The sequence below is a fragment of the Hemicordylus capensis genome, chromosome 6, assembly GCF_027244095.1.
Source record: "Hemicordylus capensis ecotype Gifberg chromosome 6, rHemCap1.1.pri, whole genome shotgun sequence".
Taxonomy (NCBI): Eukaryota; Metazoa; Chordata; class Lepidosauria; order Squamata; family Cordylidae; genus Hemicordylus; species Hemicordylus capensis.
This window is the reverse complement of record NC_069662.1, coordinates 143,063,681-143,085,287: the sequence shown is the minus strand read 5'-3', so window position 1 is coordinate 143,085,287 and position 21,607 is coordinate 143,063,681. Positions and strand designations below refer to the sequence as shown.

The following is a 21,607-nucleotide window of genomic DNA, read 5'->3' as shown; positions in this document are numbered from 1 at the left end:
GGAACGAAGCCTGTGCACGAGCCCTGCCTTCCACTTCCCCTGCCCATCAAGCTGATTCCCTCGTCTTTACACCCTTACCTTCTTATTCCTTTCAAGCCCTTGACATGCACCCTACAGCAGGTGCAGCACCCCGAATCTCTTGTGCCTAGCTTCTCCAAAATGCTCACACCTCGTCACCCACAATAAACACCTCCCACTCATTCCCATCTTCTCCCCAAAGAGAGATTTCAATACCTCGACAAAACTTTATCACCATGATCACTCACCCACCACACCCAGGCTGTTTTCAGAGCTTAGATTAGCTCTGCAAAACCACCCTAGACCCCACCACGCATGATTCCTATTCAGCCTTAAATACACCTCTAACTGGAAAGAAAAGAACATGCTTCCCAACACACATCCGATCCCTCTTCCCTCGATTACATGCAGAACCCGGCAGTTGCAAAGACAAACAACAAATAAATGGTCTTTCCTCCAACTTCCGAGAGTAAAATGCCATCCATAAGCAGGCCAAAAGGACTGGCAGGCACCACCGACTAGCAGGTGAGGCTCCACCTCACTTTCCTGAAATAAAAGATAATAAATAACAGAAAACAATCCCCGCGCCTACGTTGGGGTGACAGACTTCACTAACCTTTGCCCGGGGGGCTCAAGCTTCCCCAGTTAATGCCTTCTACCTGCTGGACTGGTATCGATCGACTCACTCTTGCCCCGCCCCTTAGGAAGCATTCTGGGAAATGTAGTCTACACTCTATTACTTCCTGTCTTTGAGAACCTTGACCCTTCTTGCCATGGCAACCGTTCTTTTCTTTCTTTCTTTCGCAATAGACGTAAGAAAGTCCCCTCTCGTTGTTTTATTATTCTTTATATTTCCTTATATTTTCAGAGGATGAACTCTGAATAGTATACATCAGACTCGTGGAGAAATACCTATAATTATAGGTAGAAAATACACCTTTTTATCACGGAATTACTTAATTTTATAAATCATACCCAACAGTAATTCACAAGGCACATATTTCCACTACACACACAGTCACCAAGACAATGCTTCAGACGCTCACCATCACCAGCGACAAACTTGTAATCAGGCTATATTTGATCTTCTCTGCATTATTTTTCACATCTATGTACTTGCCTACCTAGAAAAACTTAATTTATTCACAACATGAGACTGGACACAGCAGGCCTATATATAGGTTAATGCTGGGGAAACTGAACATGGATAGCCTATATTATATGCATTACACTGGTTGCCAGGATGCATCTGGGCTCAGTTCAAGGTGCTGATGTTAACCTCCACAGCCTGGGCCCCACATACATTATACACTTTCTCCCTAAATAATTCCCCCATTAGCTTTGGTCGTCTAATCAGACCCTGCTTCATGTCCCCATTTCTGTATGAGGTAAGAACTATCAGCCTGAGGTCTGAGTAACGTGCATGGCTTCTCACTATAGACTAATGTAATCTGTTGGGTTTTTTGTAGAAGTGCACTGCTGTTCAGCTGCAACTAATACCCAGCTTGTATATTTGTTAAATAAACCAAATATAGCTTCCAATGGTCTCTCTGTCAAAAGAGAAAGAGACCACTGTTCTCTGTTTACATTAAACAGTAAATTGTTCTCTGTTTACATCAACACTCTCTGTTTTAATGTAAACTGCCCTGAGCCATTTTGGAAGGGCAGTATAGGAATCAATCAATCAATAAAATAAATAAATAAAATAAAATAAAATAAAAAGAAGCCAGATCCCAGGCAGCATGGCTCCCCAGAACATCTCTCTGCTTGTGGAAATGGGAAGCATGTGTAACAATATAAAAGAGTTAAAGCAATAAAATCAAACATCAAACAACAGAACAGTAAAAACATCAAAGCCAGAACAATAGAGTCAAAATTGTTTAAACTGTATTTTAAAAGGCCTGGCAAGTAAAATAAAGAGGTATTTGCCTGGCGCTTGGCTTGTTGCCGCAGCGGCAGCACCACCAGGAGCCGAGGCAGGCACATGGTGCAAGGCTGCCAAGCGGGTGCTCACCGCTCACTTCAGTGCAGCTGCTGCCGGCAGGGCCCATCCAAATGCAGGGCCTGGGGCAATCGCACCAGTTGCCCTGCCCTAAAGACGGGACTGCGCTTCGAAGATATAAGAGCAGGTGCCAGACATTCTTGACCTCAGCTAAGAAGGCTTCTCCCCAGTTACTGCCCACTAAACCTCTGAGCACCAGGGGCTTCTGGAAATATTCTTAATGGACAGACAGGTTCATATGAAAGGAAGTACTCCAAGGCTGTGAAAGGATCTCTTCTTGTTCAAGATGAGGAGAGTTTCCCCTCCTTGCTGGCTTGCTGGTAGCAAGACATGTAGTTATTTTTTTCATTTGCTCTTTAGTTTTGCTGGCCAGTCCAATCATACTTTGTTTGATCATGTTTTGTGTTTGTTATTAGATGACCCAAGAAATACTGCCCAGCATTTTACTACTTTGTTCTGTGCAATGTCTAGAGTGGCACCAACTGAAGGCAGGGCAGACCTCAAATTGTAATGAAGCATTTCCTTCTTTCCAGCCCACAACGTTACAACCAGCACTACATCAAGTCTCATGTCGGCCATCCTAGTTCCCACATAATCCACATAATGGAAGGAATCTTCTGTTCCTCTTAGACTAGAAAAAAATTTGGACAAAAAAAAACCTGTATTACAAACAAGAAAAATTGCTGTCAAAAATTGCTTTTTTTGTGAGAAATTATGTATTTTACCACCCTGTATTTACCTGACCCGACATGTGGTAGCAAAATCAGATCAGTAGAATTTTTGGACAAGCTAGCTATCTGAATTTGGTACCTTCCAGATCTTCTGTTTCCAGCTTCTCAGAGCATTTCTTCAGGGAGAATGAAAACTCACATGCATATTGCTTGAGGAAACAGGCTCAGGGCCTTTATAGGCCTCTACATCTATATAAAAAAGCTGCCTAATGGCACAGCAGGGAAATGACTTGACTAGCAAGCCAGAAGTTGCCGGTTTAAATCCCCGCTGGTATGTTTCCCAGACTATGAGAAACACCTATATCAGGCAGCAGCGATATAGGAAGATGTGAAAGGCATCATCTCATACTACGTGGGAGATGGCAATGGTAAACCCCTCCTGTATTCTACCAAAGACAACCACAGGGTTCTGTGGTCACCAGGAGTTAACACACTGACTCGATGGCACACTTTACATCTATAGCTATACTACATATACAGTATACACACATGCTGTATACCTTCTATGTCTCTGGCAATGTGCAAGCAAGGCGATTGCTTACCTTTTTTCACAGTCACAACTGACTGTAGGAAGCTAAAATTGGCCCCTTCTTCCTGACATTTGTCTCTAGTGGAACTAGTATGTCTCCTTCACGTATTACAGGTTATTCTGAGGACACATGAAGCAAACTCCTCAAGCATCGCTCACACCTCTATATCTGTAACATTTGAAGTGGTTCTGCAAACATTGTGCTTCCAAAACGACAATGTTATACAGTATACAAAAGCCAAACTACCATGACAGCAGCAGAATTAATTATTTAAGACCACAGAAACTACTCTTGAGTGATATCCCTGTAGCAACCTCGTATGTTAAGCTTGATGTGCCACCAAGTGGCCTTGAGTTGTAATTGTAGCTGGGGAATTAATTTGAAGTAAATTCTGATTCATTTGTTTCATCTCTTATTCTTTGCTCCCTACTGTGTAAAACGTAAAAGATCTCATTAGAGATTTACTGTGGCTCTTTGGTGTTTAATTATGACAGCATTAAGAGAACCAAATCACTACAATTAAATATTTATAAAACATTTCTTATGGATTTTCTTCTATAATATGATCTGATTATACCTTGACTAAATTAAGTTGAGATTACCTGAGATTACAGTTAATGAATGTTTCTGTTCTATATTTAAAATGATAATTGCAAGGTATGGTGATTCATTACATGTGTGTATTTGGTATGTTCTGAATTTATTTACACTGCATTATTTAAATGGATTTAAAAGTATTTACTCTTAATTAAAATGTATTAGAAACACATAATTGTCCTGCAATAGATTATCGAAATATACCTCCACAGCTGCAGGGTCTGAAATGGCCAGCTGTGTACTACCTAGTGCTTTCATTTTGGCCATGGATGCGCACTGAAATGCATGTGCACGAGAGAGAAGAGCCATCTACTTCCCCTCCAAGATATAGCTTCTGAAGACTCTGAGGAAGGGATCTGAAGCCTGAAAAATCACAACTCCTCCTGTCACATTTCCTGTCCAGACTCCCTCTAGGGATTCCCACATTTTGTTGGCCAAGTAAAAGTAAAGTTGTGCTATCAAGCTGGTGTTGACTCCTGACAACCACAGAGCCATGTGATTTTATTGGGAAGAATACAGGAGGAGTTTACCACTGGCATCCCACGCAGTATGAGATGATACCTTTCAGCATCTTTCTATATCGAAACATACCAGCAGGGATTTGAACCAGCAACCTCTTGCTCTCTCTCTTTAAAAAAAAAAATTAAATTTTTATTAATTTTAACAATAATAACATTAACATTCACAACAAATAAACAAATATGGACTTCCCGCTAACACCTCCTCGTGAATCATCAACTATAGAATTAACCCTTGCTATGATAACAATTCAAAACATAAATTTAAACCTTACAAACACGATTTTGATCTACCCCACCTGCAATTATTACTAAATTTCAAACCCTGTTGTAAAATCAATAGTAGGGAAATAGTTCTTTAGATACAACAAGAATGGTTTCCAATCTTCTTTAAAACATTCTAAATTTTGGTCTCTTATCAATATTGTAAGTTTTGCCATCTCCGCATATTCCAAAATTTTTATCAGTCAATCTTCTTTTGAGGGCAGTTCATTACTCTTCCATTTCTGTGCATATATTATTCTGGCCGCCGTGGAAGCGTACATAAAAATTTTTAAATTAGCTGAAGAAAATACTCCTTGTGTTATTCCCAGCAGGAAGGATTCTGGCTTCTTAGGAAATGTCATTTTAAATATTTTCTTTAACTCATTATATATCATGTCCCAATAGGCCTTAGCCTTCCTACAGGTCTACCACATATGAAAAAAGGTTCCTTCGGAGTGTCCACATTTCCAGCATTTGTTTGAAACATTTTTATACATTAGTGCCAGTTTTTTTGGTGTCAAATACCATCTATACATCATTTTATAGTAATTTTCTTTTAAAGCATAACATGCAGTAAACTTCAAATCAGTTTTCCATAATTTTTCCCAGGCTGCCATTTCTATATTGCACCCACCCCAGCAAACTCTTGCTCTCTAGGCAAAATACTTCCCTGCTGCACCACAAAGCCTTCTGTAATGACTAAAAGTTAAATCAAGAATATCACACAAAGGATCACTACAACTTCCAACTATTCGCATTTGGCATAGCATTGTGCAAGTGAAAAGCCACTTTTTGAAAATGAAAGCCTTGCTCACTAATGACAATAGGAATTGTCCTCATCTCCCCCAAAGAACACCAGGGATGCTCTAATTCCACCAGGATTGTAGTTGTTGACTACAACACCCATAATCCCCAAGCAAAAGCCATTGCAGCTGGGGATTCTGGGAGCTGCAGTCATCAATATCTGGTAATCCCTGTTAGAGGGAACACTGTTTCTGTCCCTGGTAAATATCCATTTTGTCCCAAGTTTTGCATTTTAAATATGCCTTAGTAAAATGTTTATTGGGAATTGCTAAGTGTTTTAGCAAGTTATCTTTAAGAGGCAAACCTAGGAACAAAATAGAGACAGAGATTTAACAGTGACAGGAAGTAGGGACCTTCTGTGTCAGATAAGGAGATTTGCAGCATATTAACTTGGTTTTCCATACTTAAACAGAAGCATTTAATTACCACACTATATCTGAATCCCTTTCATATTTTATACTGAATAATAAACCAACTTTCTAGAGCTACCTTACAAACTTGCTCCCTTCATCAATCATTGCTGTGGTATTTCTAAAAAATACACATGACAACCAAGGATATCTCGTGATTCACATATCTATAGTGATGATCAGATATAGCAGTGATTGGTGTGTCTTAAAATGCAGATAGCTGTAGTAAAGGTCAGGAAAGTATGTGTGCTCTTGCTTGCACAAGAGTGGGAAAGTGCCCACGCTTGAAAGCATGGCAGACCAGCACAGCAGCTATTGCTGCATTGACATTAGGAGCATACACACGTTATAAATCAGGATGTCAGCTATTGATTTGATTAGGCAGAGATAAATAAAGCACACATTTACCTTTTAAATTAGGATGAGCTTGTTTGTTCCTACTTAGTATTTCAAATTTGCATTTTATGTTTGAGACTGCCAATCTAGTTTCAGGCTGCAGGTTATTTTCACTAGATATTTGCTCATAGGGACATAGGAAACTGCCATATACTGAGTCAGACCATTGGTCCATCTAGTTCAGTATTGTCTTCACAGACTGGCAGTGGCTTCTCCAAGGTTGCAGGCAGGAATCTCTCTCAGATCTATCTTGGAAAAGTCAGGGAGGGAAATTGGAACCTAGATGCTCTTCCCAGAGAGGCTTCATCTCCTGATGGGAATATCTTGCAGTGCTGCTCACACATCAAGTATTCCATTCGTATGCAACCAGGGCAGACCCTGCTTAGCTATGGGGACAAGTCATGCTTGCTACCACAAGACCAGCTCTCCTCTCCTCTCTCGACCAGCTCTCCTCTCTCGCTCGTTATAGTGGCAACTGCTGAGAACTCTGATTCACACATAAGTAGGAATCAAGCAAAGGGAATCCATATTTCCTTGGCTTTCTCCCTTGTTTCTTTGTACTCAGCTTGCACACTAACCCAAAATTCAGGAAGAGAGACTGTCAAGAATGTGAAGCTAAGAGCTCTCCAATTTCTCCAAGACATGGGTAGGCAGACAGAGTTGAAAACCACCTGGATCCTCCGCTGTTCACAAAGCCAAGGGCAGTGCAGAAATTTCACTTATTTGGCCATGCTCTAGGGAGTATTTTCTGAGCTCCCCTGACTCATCAGCCAAAAATGTATTACTGCTGTGCACCTTGTCTTGGCTAGCGCACCAGCTTTCCTGGGTCCATCAGACCTGGCTATAGTTATCCTCACACTGGTGACACTGAGGTTGGGTTGCTGGTTTATAAGGGGCTGCAGTTAAGTAATGCAGAACGCTGCTGCTGATTTACTGACAGGCACCAAGTATAGTGACCATATTATGACATTTCTATGGCTGCTACATTGGCTGCTGATTCATTTACAATCAATTCAAGATGCTGGTCATCTATATATTTAATTCTCTAAGGCATACCCGTAGTTAATCCCACGTGTGGCAGCTCTCGCAATAGTTCATGAGCAACTGCCAGGGGTATGCCGGCGGCGGCTGCGGGCAGCGAGGGAAAGCACCACCGCTGGGTGGCGAGGGAAAGCAGTGCTGCCACCGGACCGGCGGGCAGTGAGGGAAAGCAGCGCCGCCACCGGGCCGGCCAGCGCCGTTACCGGGTCAGGTGGCGGAGAGGGAAAGCCGTGCCGTCGCCGGGCTGGCCAGGGAGGGAAAGCACCAGCCAGGCCTGTGGGAGGGGGAGAAAAGCACCGGGCAGTACAGTGCACAGTAGTACCCGGGTGGGGAGGGAAAGGAAAGCAGACTGGCAGGGGGAGAACGGACTGGGGCTGAAGCGGGGTGGGGGAGAATGGACAGGGGCTGGAGGGAGGGAGGGAAGACAGGGAGGACCAGGGGCTCAGATGCTCTGCGCCAGGTCAGCTAGTTACTTTTAAAGCCCTAAATGACTTAGGACCAGGGTCCTGAAGGGTCCAGGGTCTTGAAGCACAAACTCCACCATATGAGACTGCCCGCTGCCTGAGATCAGCTGGTGGGACTTTCTTCCATTGCCTTTGGACATTCATTTAGCAGCAACATGTGAGAGAGCCTTTTCCATGGTAGCACCCAGCATGTGGAACTCCCTGACACAGGACATCAGACAAAATTATGGGTATATAACAGAATGTCTTTTTCACTGTGAGCCCCACTGATATTATTGGGAGAGAGGTTCGTTTGCAGTTGCCACCAGCTCGTCTGGTGGCTCCTTGGAGCCGGGCCTTCTCCGTTGCTGCCCCAAGGCTTTGGAATGGGCTCCCTGCTGAAATAAGAGCCTCGCCATCTCTGACAAGTTTTAAAAAGGCAGTCAAGACACATTTGTTCACCCAGACTTTTAATTAGATTTTTAGTTCTAAACAGTTTAACACTGTGTTAAATTTTAAATTGCTTAAATTGTTTAAATGTTTCACTGTTTTAATTTGTATTGTTTTTATTATAAACTGCCCGGAAACATAAGTTTTGGGCAGTAAATAAATATGTTCAAACAAACAAAAATAAGACTGGCCCCCTGACTGCAGGGTTTCATAAGCAGTTGAAAACTCACCTCTTCCACTTCACTTTTTGAGTTTTTGTTATGGCTGCTTATCTTTTTGGGCATTTCTTGTATTTTTCTTTTTGTCTTTTTGTGCTGACTGTGTTTAGTCTCCTAGGTTTTTATTATTAATGGAATCGGCTGGTATATTAATAATTGTGTAGGTTGTTTTTGGTTTCATTGTGTTTTTAAAGGATTGTTTGCTGCCTTGAATAACCTTTTGTTTTTTTTAAGAAAAGGGAAGGTGGGGGTATATTTTAATATTTTATATAAATAAATAAATAATACAGTACAATACAATACAATACAATGATGATCACTCTTGTCCAAAGTACAGTCATTTGCTGTAATGTCAGATCTACCAGAGCCAAAGGGGAAGTTTCAAACTGGGACAATTATTGCTATGTGATGTTTATGGGAATTTACTCACCAGCAGTCAACATTTTGTCATTTTTATTTGATGTAGAGTTTCCTGGCAATGTCTGGTTTTCTTCTCCTGCATCTCAACATGTTAAATTCAGTTCCCCACCTCCAACATGATCAGCTGGTTGAAAGGCAGGATTACTGCTATCCCACATCACATGTAAGATCACTAATGGGATTCTGCAAATTATGAGGACACCAATGACTTGTTGTGCCCAAGTTCTCTCAGTCTCCGCACACAGGAGTGTGTGTGTGTGTGTGTGTGTGTTGGGAGGAAAGAATGTAACTAAGAAATAACTCTAGAATAACTAAAGGATTCCAATGGAAATGTAGAACTGAAGCTGTAGAACCACAGACTGGATATTAGCTATTATTCAATCTGGTGTGTTATCTCCTTTTGGCCTATAATTATAATTAGGTGGCCATCAATGTTTGAGTTAGGACATTCTCCTGCTAACTGAGCAAAGAGACACCTTTTAAAGTGGTGATTCTCTTAACTTTAGCGGGGGGTGGGGGAGCGACTGGCCCTATCCAACCTCAACACAGCAACCCTCCAGTGACTGTTGCTGGTATCTACCTTATTTTCGTTTGAGTTTGTGAGCCCTTTGAGTTTCTTGCAAGTATGTATGTTTTACTAAGTATTGGTCTATGACCGCAATAAAGATTGATGATGATGATGATGAGCCCTTTGGGGACAGGGGACCATTATATTATTTATTTAGTAAACTGCTTTGAGAACTTTGGTTGAAGAACAGTATATAAATATTCATTGTCATAGTAGTAGCAGTAACGGTCTGCAGAAAGGCACAGTATATCACACATAGGTGAAAAATAAGAAAAACTGTTAAAATGTACAAAAGAACTATAGTGCTTGACAGCCAGGCACAAATGACAAATCTGTTGTGTTTTGAGTCAATCAGTTTAAAAAGTTGATTCATCATCTGGCTTTTAACTGATTAAATTTAAATGCATTTGCACCACCAACCATTAGAATCAGTGGGATTTTGTGCTATAAGACACCTTGGTTGCCTGTTGTCAGACAAAAAAGTGGAATATATAATCAAGAATGTTTTTAACACAAATGTTTTTCCTCTTAATGTAGTCCGAATCCCTGTCTCACTCAGGGATGCAAGAGAGATCTTACCATTCAGTAAACAAGCGATGTAATAAGCAACTTGAAGAATTGGATCAGAGGGAGAATTCCATCAGGAGTAGCTTTGCCCATCAGTGTGCCAGTGACCCATTGACCCACAATACATTAAATAATTCCCACACAGCAGGTTCCGTTTCCACAGCACTGGAATGGAGAAACTCATTTGGGAACCCACACTCTTGTCTCGGTTGCGGTTTGCTTGAAGACAAACCACACATTCCAAATGGCCAGCACCAGACAGAAATTCCAACCTTTTATTTACATTCTCAGTTACCTCTGATAAAATCAATGCACTCTTGCACCTGACTTTCCCCCTCCTATTCCCTACCTATAGATGCTATTCTCCCATACAGCATGGTAGCTTCTCAGAATCTTGGTCTGTCATTTCCAGACAGATAACATTCCTCCACAAAGAATGAGAGAGAGAAGAGTCTAGACATATATTTGTATTAGTATTTTAAGAAAAGCGCATAAAAGAGGTAGGATGGGAAAAGGAAGAGACAACGCTGTGGGACTGGTACAGGGAGAGGGCAAACAATTAAAGTATTCATTGATTAGGGGAGAAGGGGCACATTACATAATGCAACACTGTCACACAGCTTATTTTTGTTCCTTCTATGTTGTTCTCTCTCAGACCAGCAATCTTGTGTTTATTCTTGGGCTCCCCACCAGCTTTGGCTGCCTAGCAATGACTGGCTGGAGTGTGCTCGCTCTTGCTACTGCAAAATGCTTCTGGCTGCCTAGCAACAGGCAATCAGAGTGGGCTGCGTTGCCCAGTTAGGTAGTGGGCCCGGCAGGAAGTCAGAAGAAAGTGGGCTCCTTCCTCAGGCCTGCTTCAAGTAGATGCTTTTACTCAGCTAGAAGCCAGAATCTCTGCACACTAAAGCCAGAGAGTGCAGAGAAAGAGAGAGAGGCCTCGCCAACACTTACCCACAGCACTGATCAGATTAAGCTCGAGAATTTATTTTACATTCTGAGGAAGCTGGAGGAATGGGAAACAGGCAGGATCAAGCTGTTTTCATTGGATCTTGTAGCAGGTGCAGCCACCCAGTGAAATAAGGTTGGGCTCAGTGGCGTAGCAATGTTGGCAGCAGCTTGTGGCTAGATTTCTCGTGGCTCCCCACCACAGCTCCCCCGTTGCTGACCTCCGCTGTCCCGCCACCCATTGCCCATCTCCGCTGCCCCTGACGGGACTGCTCAGTGCTCACCCACCGCTGCCAGCTAGTCTCCCTTTGTTGGCCACATCACAGTCTAATAGCATCACCACCCCGGTGAGGAACCCGGATAACAGGGCAGTGATGTCATTACTCTGCGTCATGGACAGCAAAGGGAGGCAAACTGGCAGCAGTGATAGCAGTGATGGGTGAGTGGTCCAGCAGGGGCCACGGAGGTGAGCAGCGGGTGGTCAGGGGGCTGCGAAGGTGAGCGGTAGGCCCCTGGGTATGCACTTGGAGGTGTGTGGTGGCTCCCCCACCCACCCCCCGCAGCCCCAATTTGTGGCCTGTGTGCTCTGCACATGTTTGTTGAATTACAGATCTGCCCCTGGACGAGTCCACTCAGTTTCAAAATGTAGTTGACCCTGTTAGCTGTAAAGCAATTCTAAATTATATGGTTTTTGCATGCAGAAGTAAGTAATTACATTTATTTTTTGATGTGTCATGTACGCATGTGATATAAAGCACTGCATGTAATAATGCTGAAAATGTCAGTATTTGCTTTATATCAGCAACATTTTTCATTCCAGGACCCAAGTAAGAGTCCTGTTATTTGGCAGTCAAATATCTGGGATTTCCCTGCAGTGTGTGGCTCAGCTTACTTGTATGAGTGCTCTGGAATAATGTGTTATGCAAGCAGTTGCCTGCAACAGGCTGATTTATAGAGAGCTAGCAGATAACTAGGTTGTCCCTCAAAGCAGAACATTAGACTATATGATCTTCTGTTTCCAAAATGGCTTATTATTTGTATATCCTGTGGTGTGAAACCAACCCTGGGTTGTTCCTTCCGTCAAACTAACTGTCCATTTACCTTCCTTGCTGTTGTGGCCCTGTCTTCTTATGGGTTTTGAGTCTCACTTCGAATTACCTCTGGATGTCAGAGTTGCCAAATGACAACCTGAAGACTCATTGTTTCTTGCTGCCTTGGAATATATGATGCAGTGCAATCCCATGCGTGCTTACCCAGATATAAGTCCCACTGAGGTCAGTGGGGCTTACTTGCAAGTAATCTGGCATATAATCACAATCTTCTAAAGTAACAGAGGATCTGTCCAGATCAAGCTACGGATGATGGGCATTGTAGTCCAACAACACCCGGGATCTAGATAGCCCCAGAAGTCGCTTGGCTCTTAATGTGCCTTGGATTATCTCTGTGTTTTCCAGACTTTAGATTTCAGATGAAGAAATCCAACAGCACATCACAAAAAGTGATTTCAAGCTGGAGGCCATCCCTGAGCATCAAGATGCGTATTCTAGCTTCAGGGATGCCTTTCAACAGCTCTTCAGCAGTGCCTTTAATAGTGGCTTGATCTTCAGGAATCAGCAGTGATGCTTTTTACAACATGCAAATTCCAGCAGAGCATGTCAATGTTAAAGGCACAGCTGCAGGGTACTAAGCTAGCAACACTACTTGTGCTGTATCTAATCTTTTACTGGTTCTGTACACAGAGGGCTTGAATGTTGCCCCACCGACCAACTTAATGATACTCCTGGTTTCAGGACCGCAACTTTAGCGGGGTACTTTGAGATCTCTGCTACACATTATTACAATCTTTGCAATTGGCACTAATTGGCATTCTTGCTAGTGACTTCTGCAGAAAACGCTGAGGATTCTGGGAGAGCCTTGAAACTGAACGTCCTGTCACGATCCCTTTGATGTTCTTTTCCTATGAAAATCAATCAGCATGAAGCCATGAGCAAAGCAGATGGTGAGGTTTCATAATCAAGGCTGCCATCCTAAAATGTATTTATGCCAGCTATGGAGTTAGTCACAGACCTGGCAATATGAGAGAGACATATTTGTAGGGGGAAAGAAAATGCTTTGCTATACACTTGTATTATGATGCCAGGAGTCTATATATGCTTTCCCCCCCTGACCAAAATGCAGTTTTAATATTTTGGTAGTATCTCTGCCAATCATGATGAAGGATGGCTGTGGTGTATGTAGAATGCCGGTATAGTCATTGTATTTGCTCCAGCTTAATGAGATGCATTGCACTTCACATGTAGGTTACAAGTGCCGACATTGCATTTGCAAAGGACATTGGGATGGGGCCATAGCTCAGTAGAAGAGCATCTGCCTTACATGCAGAAGGTCCCAGATTCAATCCTTGGTATCTCCAGGTAGGATTGGGGGATAAATCCTGCCTGAAACCTTGGAAAGCCATTGCCAGTCAGTGTGGACCAGGGCTGCACAACTTTGCCCCTCCAGCTGTTGTTGGACTACAATTTCCATAATCCCTGACTATTGGGCACTGTGGCTGGGGAAGATGGGAGTTGGAAAACCAAAGTTGTACAGCCCTGGTGTAGACAATACTAAGCTAGCTGGACCTAAGGTCTGACTTGGTATCAAGCAGCTTCCTATGTTCCTATTGCACACAGTAAAATTTTTCTCTTAAAAAAAACAAAAAGTATGGGATTGGCTGCAAGTAGCTGACTACTTTAAGGCCACACACATAAACAGCACCTGGGGGCGATGAAAGCCGAAGCCCAGGCACAGCTGGAGAGCCGCAGACTGGCCATCCTTGATATAGATTGTAAACAACTGTTGGCAGCTCTTGCTCGTCAGTGCATTGCAAGCTCTTCCACTGTCTGAAAATCTAGTTTATATTTTTAACCAGTTTGTGGTTTTCAGCTTGAGATGGTCAGACATGGATCCTTGTGCTTCATGCACCACATGAGCACTTATTTTGGTTAGTTGTCATTAGCTTGTGCGCCCTGGGCAAGCCCCTTGGGAACATGAAGTAGTTTGATTTAAAAAGCAGAATAAAAATACAAATAAAATAATGTAGGACAACCACTGAGCTTTCAGGTGGGAGACACAAGGGAGGCATTTGCACAAACAGCTGCCTCCATGTAACAGATGTGTATGTGACTGCAATGACTTTTGGCACTGTAGCAGATCTAAAAAAAAGGTCACCTTGATGATGCAAGTAATGGGAACCATGTGCACAGCTTGCAGCTGTAGGCACTGGTCAGGGGTCTACATATTTTGGCTAGCCTTGGTAGCCAAACCCATAATTGTCATTTTCTGTCCTGCTCTGGGACCACCATCAGGAGGGGTCAAGGAAGGGTCATGGAAAATGGCCAATACTCAATTTGGCCACTACTCAACCAAGGTATTCCATGTTCCAGGCATCTTAATCAAGCAGGGATCAGGGAAGCTCCCTTTCCACTCCCTATGAGAATAGGACATGTGGAAGTTGCCCATCGCTTGGTCCATGAATCACAGCTGAGAAGCAGAAGCCCTTCCAGCCCTGGAGCTGAGAAGGTTGTCACGAGCATGCTGTTTGTCTAGTGCTGCTGAGGTACTCAGGGCACTAAAGCCCCAGCTCCTTTTCCAGTTCCAGAGCTTCTGTGTCTCCACACCACTGAGATGCTCATAGTTCCTCAGCAATGCAGTGCCCAAACCACCCTTGCCTTCCTCCTAAACCTGAAGCTGAGGGTGGAGATCAGTGCATAACTTTGGGATGATCCCCCACCCACCTCTGCAGCTCATAAGAAGACAGGAAGCTGCTTTATACCCACTCAGCCCATTGGTCAATCTAACTCATTCTTGTCTCGTCTGACCAGCTCTTCAAGGTTTCAGGAAGGAGTCTTTCCCAGCCCTATTTGGAGATGCTGGGGCCTTCTGTATGCAAAGCAGATGCTCTGCCACTAAGCTACGCCTCCACCCCTCTAACTCTAGTGGATGTGTATCTGATTTCACCAGTAACTCTGAATGGCTTTAAAAGGGGCTTTGACAAATTAATGGAGAACAGGTCTATCAAAAACATCTACTAGTCTGATGGCAGCGGGTGTGGTGGCAGGATGCCTCTCAATACCAGTTGCAGGGGAGCAACAGCAGGAGAGAGGGCAAGCTCTCACCTCTTGCCTGTGGGTTTCTCAGGGGCATCTAGAGGGCCACTGTATGAAACAGGATGCTCGACTAGATAGGCCTTGGGCCTGATCCAGCAGAGCTGTTCTTATGTTCTAGTAGATGCTGTTAATTGACAGGTATAAAATGGTCAATGAGATTGGAATATAGTATTAGTAATAATAATAGTTAGCATGTGTATACTTTTGAGTATTCAAAATACTTCACCACATCTCTATTATAATGTAATTTTTTTTTTACTACAACAATATATGGTAAATAAACATTATGATGCAAATAGGAGACTGGGACCAGGAGCTGAGTTCATGGCAGACACGAGATTTCCTGATTGGTAGCTAAGTCTCTTAGCCACTAAACAATGCCAGCTGTGAGCGGTCTTATCATGAATCGGGCCATTCATCCATCTTGGCTAGTCCAGTACTGTCTGTCTGCTGTGACTGGCAGCAGCTTCTAGGAGAGAGGTTCCCAGCCTTGAGTCTCCAGATGTTGGACTACAACTCCCTTGGCCTTTGGCCACTGTGGCTGGAGATTATGGGAACTGTAGCCCTATAATGTCTGGGGACCCAAAGCTGGGCAGCTCTGCTCTAGGACCATAGGCAGAAGCCTTTCCAGCTCTGCTCTTCAATACCCTTTGAAATTAACATGACAGGAATTTCATGTGGGTCCCTAGATACTGAAGTGATGTGCAGAACAGGCCCTGTCCTTTGTGGATAGTGATGATGGATCTCTTGTAAACAATTCATGGACATTTCTCTTTTGTTCTGATGCGATGCTTTGGAGTAGATGTTTGTGAATTGCAGCCTAAACGTCTTGAGTGAATTGTCAGCAGCTTCTGTGAAGAGTATTGTTTTGCTAGTTTGTATGTATGTAGTGAGGCTGAGTAAGAGAAACAAACCAACCCACATCCTTCTCCAAACACGAAACCCTGACACTGCAATTATTTCTGCACCACTCTTTGAATGCCTATTATGTTTTCCTGCTGTAGTCCTTTCACTTAATGATATTGGGAGCTGCTTCTTACCGTATGCTGCTCTGTGCTTTTAAGAGATTTTAAGAAAATTGCCACAGACAGACTGCACCTTTGGGGTTACTCCAGAACAACTTTGCCCCCTGCTCAGATCTTTGGGTAGGGGGACTCTGCTCTGTGTGCTGATTTTTTCAGAAGCAAAGTTGTTGAGTGCACTACACTGGACAGGAGAATATCTGTTATTGCCCCTAAATTGTGGAATGCCCTCCTGGTTGGGATTCATACTGCTCCCTCCCTTTTGGCCTTCTACAGGCAGCTGAGAACAGTACTAATCACGTGAGACTTTGAGAGTAGTAAGGCTTAATCTTGTTTTTGTTTTTGTTATTCTTGTCCTATTTTGTTGTCATGTTCTGATAGTATTGTTTTTATAGCATTTTGTATTATATCTTATGCCTGTAAACTGCCTTGAGATCTCTGATGAAAGGTGATGTATTAAGTGGAAATAATAATTACATTAAACATTATGGTTTTGGAGAAGTTGCAAATGAAATTAATGCAGACTGGCCAGAATCTTTGCAAAATTTAATGTGTTTGATCCTTCCAAAACAACCACAATGTACTTCTTTAGCTCTGTTCAGATATTATGCTGAAAACTCATATAATTAGTATACAGTGCACACAAGTGCAGATCTGTACACAGATACAGTTATTCACATGTTACTTTGAACACAGGTATAGTAGTACACTTCCTATCTTGTATCATGCATTTGAGGGACCTGTACCAAGGATAACTTTTAAAATGAACACAGGTACAGTCATTCACACAAACACATGTACAAGAAGCATACATGTATCTGTATACTCATACAACATAATGTCTGAGTAGGGCTTTTGAGTGCAATCCTATGCAGAATCAGGTATGTCAATGGGCTCAAGTTTGGCTTACCTACCCACCATTTAACTGGGATTGTTTATCTGAGACCGGAACTCCGTCAGTCAATCCTGGTTAAGTAGTGGTTGGTTACAGGGTGAATCTAGGACCAGGAGGGATTTTTTTTATTTTTTTTTTTTGCTTCCCACATGACACACTCTGTAGGAGCATGCAGGGCTAGGCAACCTGGGATTAATGGTTACCAGACATTGTGGTAATTGTGTGAACCAACCCATCATTTATGTGTGTGCTATATGTATTTTATTTCTATCAGCACTTTCTGTTGGAGCCCTGGTGAGCCTCTGATATGAGGAGATTGCATGGGCAGTTGACACAGTCACTCTTCCATCTTAGTGGAGTCTGGTCAGTTCCTTGGTTTACTCCAGAGCTAAGGGTGATGCTCTTTTATCCAACAATTCTGGATAAAGATTCATAATGAATCCGACCAAACATAGCCAAGAACCCATTTTAGGACTACTCTGTGGTGGTGGTGGTGACAGTGAAGGAAGTGTCTGTGTTGGTTCTGCTGGATCTCTCACTGTCATTTGATACCATCGACTATGATATCCTCTGGACTGCCTTGCAGAGCTGAGGTTGGTTCTGATCCAACCTCAGGGGATCAGAACCTCAAGCTGCCACTGAGGGATTTCTACTTGGCCCCTTGGCTTTTGGGGTCCCACAAAGTTCAGCCTTGTTCCCCATGTTGATCAACAACATCTACATGAAGCCACTGGGGAAGTCTTCTGCATATATGTCATATCCGGAGCTGGAGAAGGAGTACTTCTATTCTGGTGGATCAGAGGGAAATTTCTGGGGCTGTAACCTTAAAAAGGTAGACTGCTGAGCACCTTTGTATTTTATGTGATGTATTTTGGCTGACATTCAGACTAAATTACTCATGAGTAAGTCCTATTGAAATTAATGGGACAAGTTAGTCAAGAGCAACTTGTCCCATTAATTTCAATGTGACTAGTCTTAGTCTGGATGTCACCCAGTATTTTTATTTATTAACATGTTTATATGCTGCCTTTTTGTCCCAGATGAGCCTCTTAAAGTGACCAACAACCTATATATTTAATTATCCTAGACGTACCCATCGCTAATCCCATGTGTGGCAGCTCTCGCGAGAGTTTGCAAGCGAACTGATGATTAGTGATGGGGATGGCCAGCCACCAAGGGAGGAGAAGCAGTGGCCTGGTGAACGGCTGGCCGAGTGGGAGGGGGAGAGAAGCAGCGGCCCAGTAAATGGCCAGGCGCCAGGGAGGACTAGGGGCACTGATGCTCTGCACCAGGTCAGCTAGTTTGTTTGTTTGTTTGTTTGATTTAAACCATAACAATGGAATACAAGCAAGAAAATTGAACCCCATCATCTGCGAAATTATTGCAATGCACTCTATACGGAACTGTCTCTGGAAAATGTGTGGAAACTTTTTAAAACCAATAATGTATTAAGACCTTTCATTATATAATGAAATATAATATGCATACCTATTATGGGGATGGGGCCGTAGCTCTGTGATAGAGCATCTGCTTTGTGTGCAGAAGGTCTCAGGTTCAATCTCTGGCATCTCAATGTAGGGCTGAGAGAAGTCCTGATGGAAACTCACTGATGTGAAATCCTTCTTGTTTTCCTGCACCTTTGCTTTGGTTTAGTTTAGTTTCTTTAGTTTAGTTTAGTTTAGTTTCTTTCTCCTTCTGTGGTTTCAACCACTGGCTTCCAGTTTTTTGTATGATACACTGTTTTATGGATTATAAATAGTTTTATTATTAATTTATTATTTCTTGTTTACACAGTCTGACAGGTGTTATTGACTGGTTTGTTTTATCCAGACATCGAGTCCTTCCCAAGGACCTGGGATGGCTGAATTTTATGGGCAATGTTGTTGCTGTTGTTATAGATATCGTAGCAGAATATAGGCTGTGCCCAGTAAAGCTGCTTTTTGTAACTGGCTTATTATTATTATTATATCTGTACACAGCCCCAAACTTCTGTTTCTGGGCAGTTTACAGCAACATAAAACAAATTAAAACAGAAATTAAAACCTTAAAACCACAAATCTAGTTTAAAAGCTTGGGTGAATAAATGTGTCTTTAGAGACCTTTTAAAAAGTTGTCCAAGATGGGGAGCAGTGATTCCCAGATGTTGTTGACTACAACTCCCAGGATCTCTAGGTGCAATAACCTTTGCTTGGGGATTATGGGAGTTGTAGTCAACAATATCTGGGAATCTCTGTCAGAGGGATACACTGATGAGGAGGGTCTTATTTTATCAGGGAGCACATTCCAGAGTCTTGGGGTGGCGACAAAGAAGGCCTGTCCTTATGTACCCACCAGATGAGCTGGTGGCAACTGCAGAGCAGATGAATCTCTCCAGAGAGTTATTCACACATGGCTTCATGCTTCTGGGTAAATGTTGAGTGAAGCCACTTCGAACTACACTTGTGGCATTGAGGGAAGCAGCCCCTCCCCTCTGCTCTCATGTTTTGTTTTGAAATAAGTTCACATGGCATACATTTGTGTTTTCCTTCTAGCCAATGGAGCGGGGTGGGGAGCTTCCTAAAGAGCGATATCTGTATTTCTAAAGAGAACATCCCTCTTATCATGCTAATGATTCTACATCAGTGCCTCTCCCTATTTACTCCAGTGTTTTCAGAAAAAGTAGCTTGCAACCTGCATTTTAAAAATCTGGAAATACACTGAGATAAGCTAGAATTTGCATCACAAAGCCCAATTAGTGTGTGAAGTGGGTCCAAGAATCTCAAAGAGATTTCGGGATAGGTTTGGCTGGTGTGTGAATGCACACATTCCCTTCTGAAGATTCGGGATAGAAGCCCTGTGCGTAAAGCCTCCAGATGATCTCAATGGGTGATGGGGCTCATAATGAAGAAGACGTTATCTTAAATATTCTGGGCCTAAGCTGTTTTTAATTGATGTTTGTGAGTTGCATTGGGTGTGTGTATGTGTGTGCAAGAAACTGAAAGGCAGTATATGAATATTTTAATAAAACAAACTAGCAGTATTATGAAATCATCAAGGAACAAGAAGACAAGTGAGTTTCCCTCCTTCTGTCTTATACTCTAGCCCTATTCACACATTACTTTGAACACGCCGGCAATGAGTGTGTAGCGTATACAAGTACATAGCTACACATAGTTATTCACATTTGTTGAACACAGGTACAGCAATACACTTCCTGTCTTTGCCAAGCATTTCAGGGGCCTGTACCCATGTTTGCTTGTAAAATGAACGCAGGTACGGTCATTCATACAAAAATGTGTACGAGTGTACAGGCATCTGTACACTCGTACAGCATAACGTTTTAATAGGGCTTTTCATCCTAGGAAAACCTTTCAGGTTTGCACACGTCGAGCTTTCTCGTAGAGACGGAGTCGCGCACAAGCAGGAACCGTGCTGATGATGAGTACGTGGGAAAGAAAGAAGGAAGGAACACACACGACTACACTTCCCAGGTTGCTTTGCGACCGTCTTTTCCTGCGGAGGAAGAGGAGGAGGAGGAGGAGGGCGGCTGAGAGGAGGGAAGGCAAAGCGAAGCAAGGCAGGGAGAGAGAGAGTGAGAGAGAGAGGGAGGCAGGGAGGGTGGGGAAAGCAAAGTCTCTGGCGAAAGCGAGGCGAGGAGGAATCCCACAATACCAGGCGGGTTGGTGAGCCTGTGGAGCTCCCGCTGTCTCTTTAATGCAAGAGGAAGCGATGCGGAGGGGTGGAAAATGGCAGAGCTGCAGATGTTACTAGAAGAGGAAATCCCTTCTGGCAAGCGGGCTTTGCTCGAGAGCTACCAGAACCTCACCAGGGTAGCCGACTACTGCGAAAACAACTACATCCAGGTAAAGGGACCTGGCTAGCTGGCTTTACTGGCTAGCTAGTTAGCTGGCTGGCTGGCTGGCACTCGTGGTGTGTGCTTTCTGGAGTAGCCTCCCTCCTTGCCTTCACCGCTTCCTCCCTCGCTCGCCTTAATGGCAGGGGAAGGGGGAAAGGAGCCACTCTCTCGCTCGCTCTCGTACTTACTCGCTCACACACACAGGAAGTGGGCAATGACTGTTACAAGAGGGAGAAACACCCAGCCAGCCCGAGCAACCTCGGAGACATTGTATCGCTCGCCTGACGCTGCATGCTTCGCTCGGCTTTTCCCTTTAAAGTTTTGAACCAAACGAGGCTTCCTCGCTTCCTTCTCAGCCTTCCCCTACCCCCACCTCGCAAGCCAGCTCCCCCTCAGCCTGCCTCTTCCGAAAGAGGCAAATGGGAGGGTGATTATTTTGTCAGTTAAGATCGGAAGGTGTGTCTTTGATGATGATTGATTATGAGGCACAGTATGCAGACCCCTCTCTTGTGTTTTGTGTCTGTAGAGGCAGGGGTTGTTGGGGAAAGAGAGTACAGGCATTTAATCAGGGCTTGCCTAGCGAGTTGCATGTTGATCTTCTTCACACTGATTTCCTCATTCTGTGTTCCTCTGCATTAGTTTCCCTTCTCGATTCTGATCGTGTGTGTGTGTGAAAAAGCTGTTCGAAAGAGCTGGGTTCCGAGAGCATTACATCAGACTTCTTACCGAGGTTTTTTTGGGGGGGTGGGCGGGCAAGGTGAGAGATTCTTTCTTCCTGTTTTTCA

The 21,607-nt window shown here is 43.4% G+C and overlaps 2 protein-coding genes and 1 long non-coding RNA gene across 11 annotated transcripts in view; 1 reads left to right on the top strand and 2 right to left on the bottom strand.

Moving 5' to 3' along the window:
- Positions 1 to 793, bottom strand: part of ACBD5 (acyl-CoA binding domain containing 5) — a 34,993-nt gene extending 34,200 nt beyond the window's left edge. For 3 of the 4 annotated variants that reach the window (XM_053262470.1, XM_053262476.1, XM_053262475.1), the window contains exon 1: positions 635 to 793. The gene's annotated coding sequence lies outside the window, so the exon portion shown is untranslated. Of the gene's footprint in view, positions 1 to 78; positions 231 to 634 lie in introns of those variants that run through there. The other variant, XM_053262472.1, reaches the window with a different exon arrangement.
- A 1,090-nt stretch (positions 794 to 1,883) lies between these two features.
- LOC128330134 (uncharacterized) lies at positions 1,884 to 2,866 on the bottom strand. The gene is made up of 2 exons (XR_008309969.1): positions 2,760 to 2,866; positions 1,884 to 2,651 (listed from the first exon to the last, which is right to left on the bottom strand). It is a non-coding gene; the product is annotated as an uncharacterized LOC128330134 (long non-coding RNA).
- Positions 2,867 to 11,339: 8,473 nt separating this feature from the next.
- ABI1 (abl interactor 1) overlaps positions 11,340 to 21,607 on the top strand; it is a 146,564-nt gene continuing 136,296 nt past the window's right edge. For 2 of the 6 annotated variants that reach the window (XM_053262373.1, XM_053262372.1), the window contains exon 1: positions 20,516 to 20,829. In XM_053262373.1, the coding sequence (XP_053118348.1) occupies positions 20,713 to 20,829 (117 nt within the window). In that variant the 5' untranslated portion in view covers positions 20,516 to 20,712. The other 4 variants (XM_053262375.1, XM_053262374.1, XM_053262377.1 and 1 more) reach the window with 3 other exon arrangements.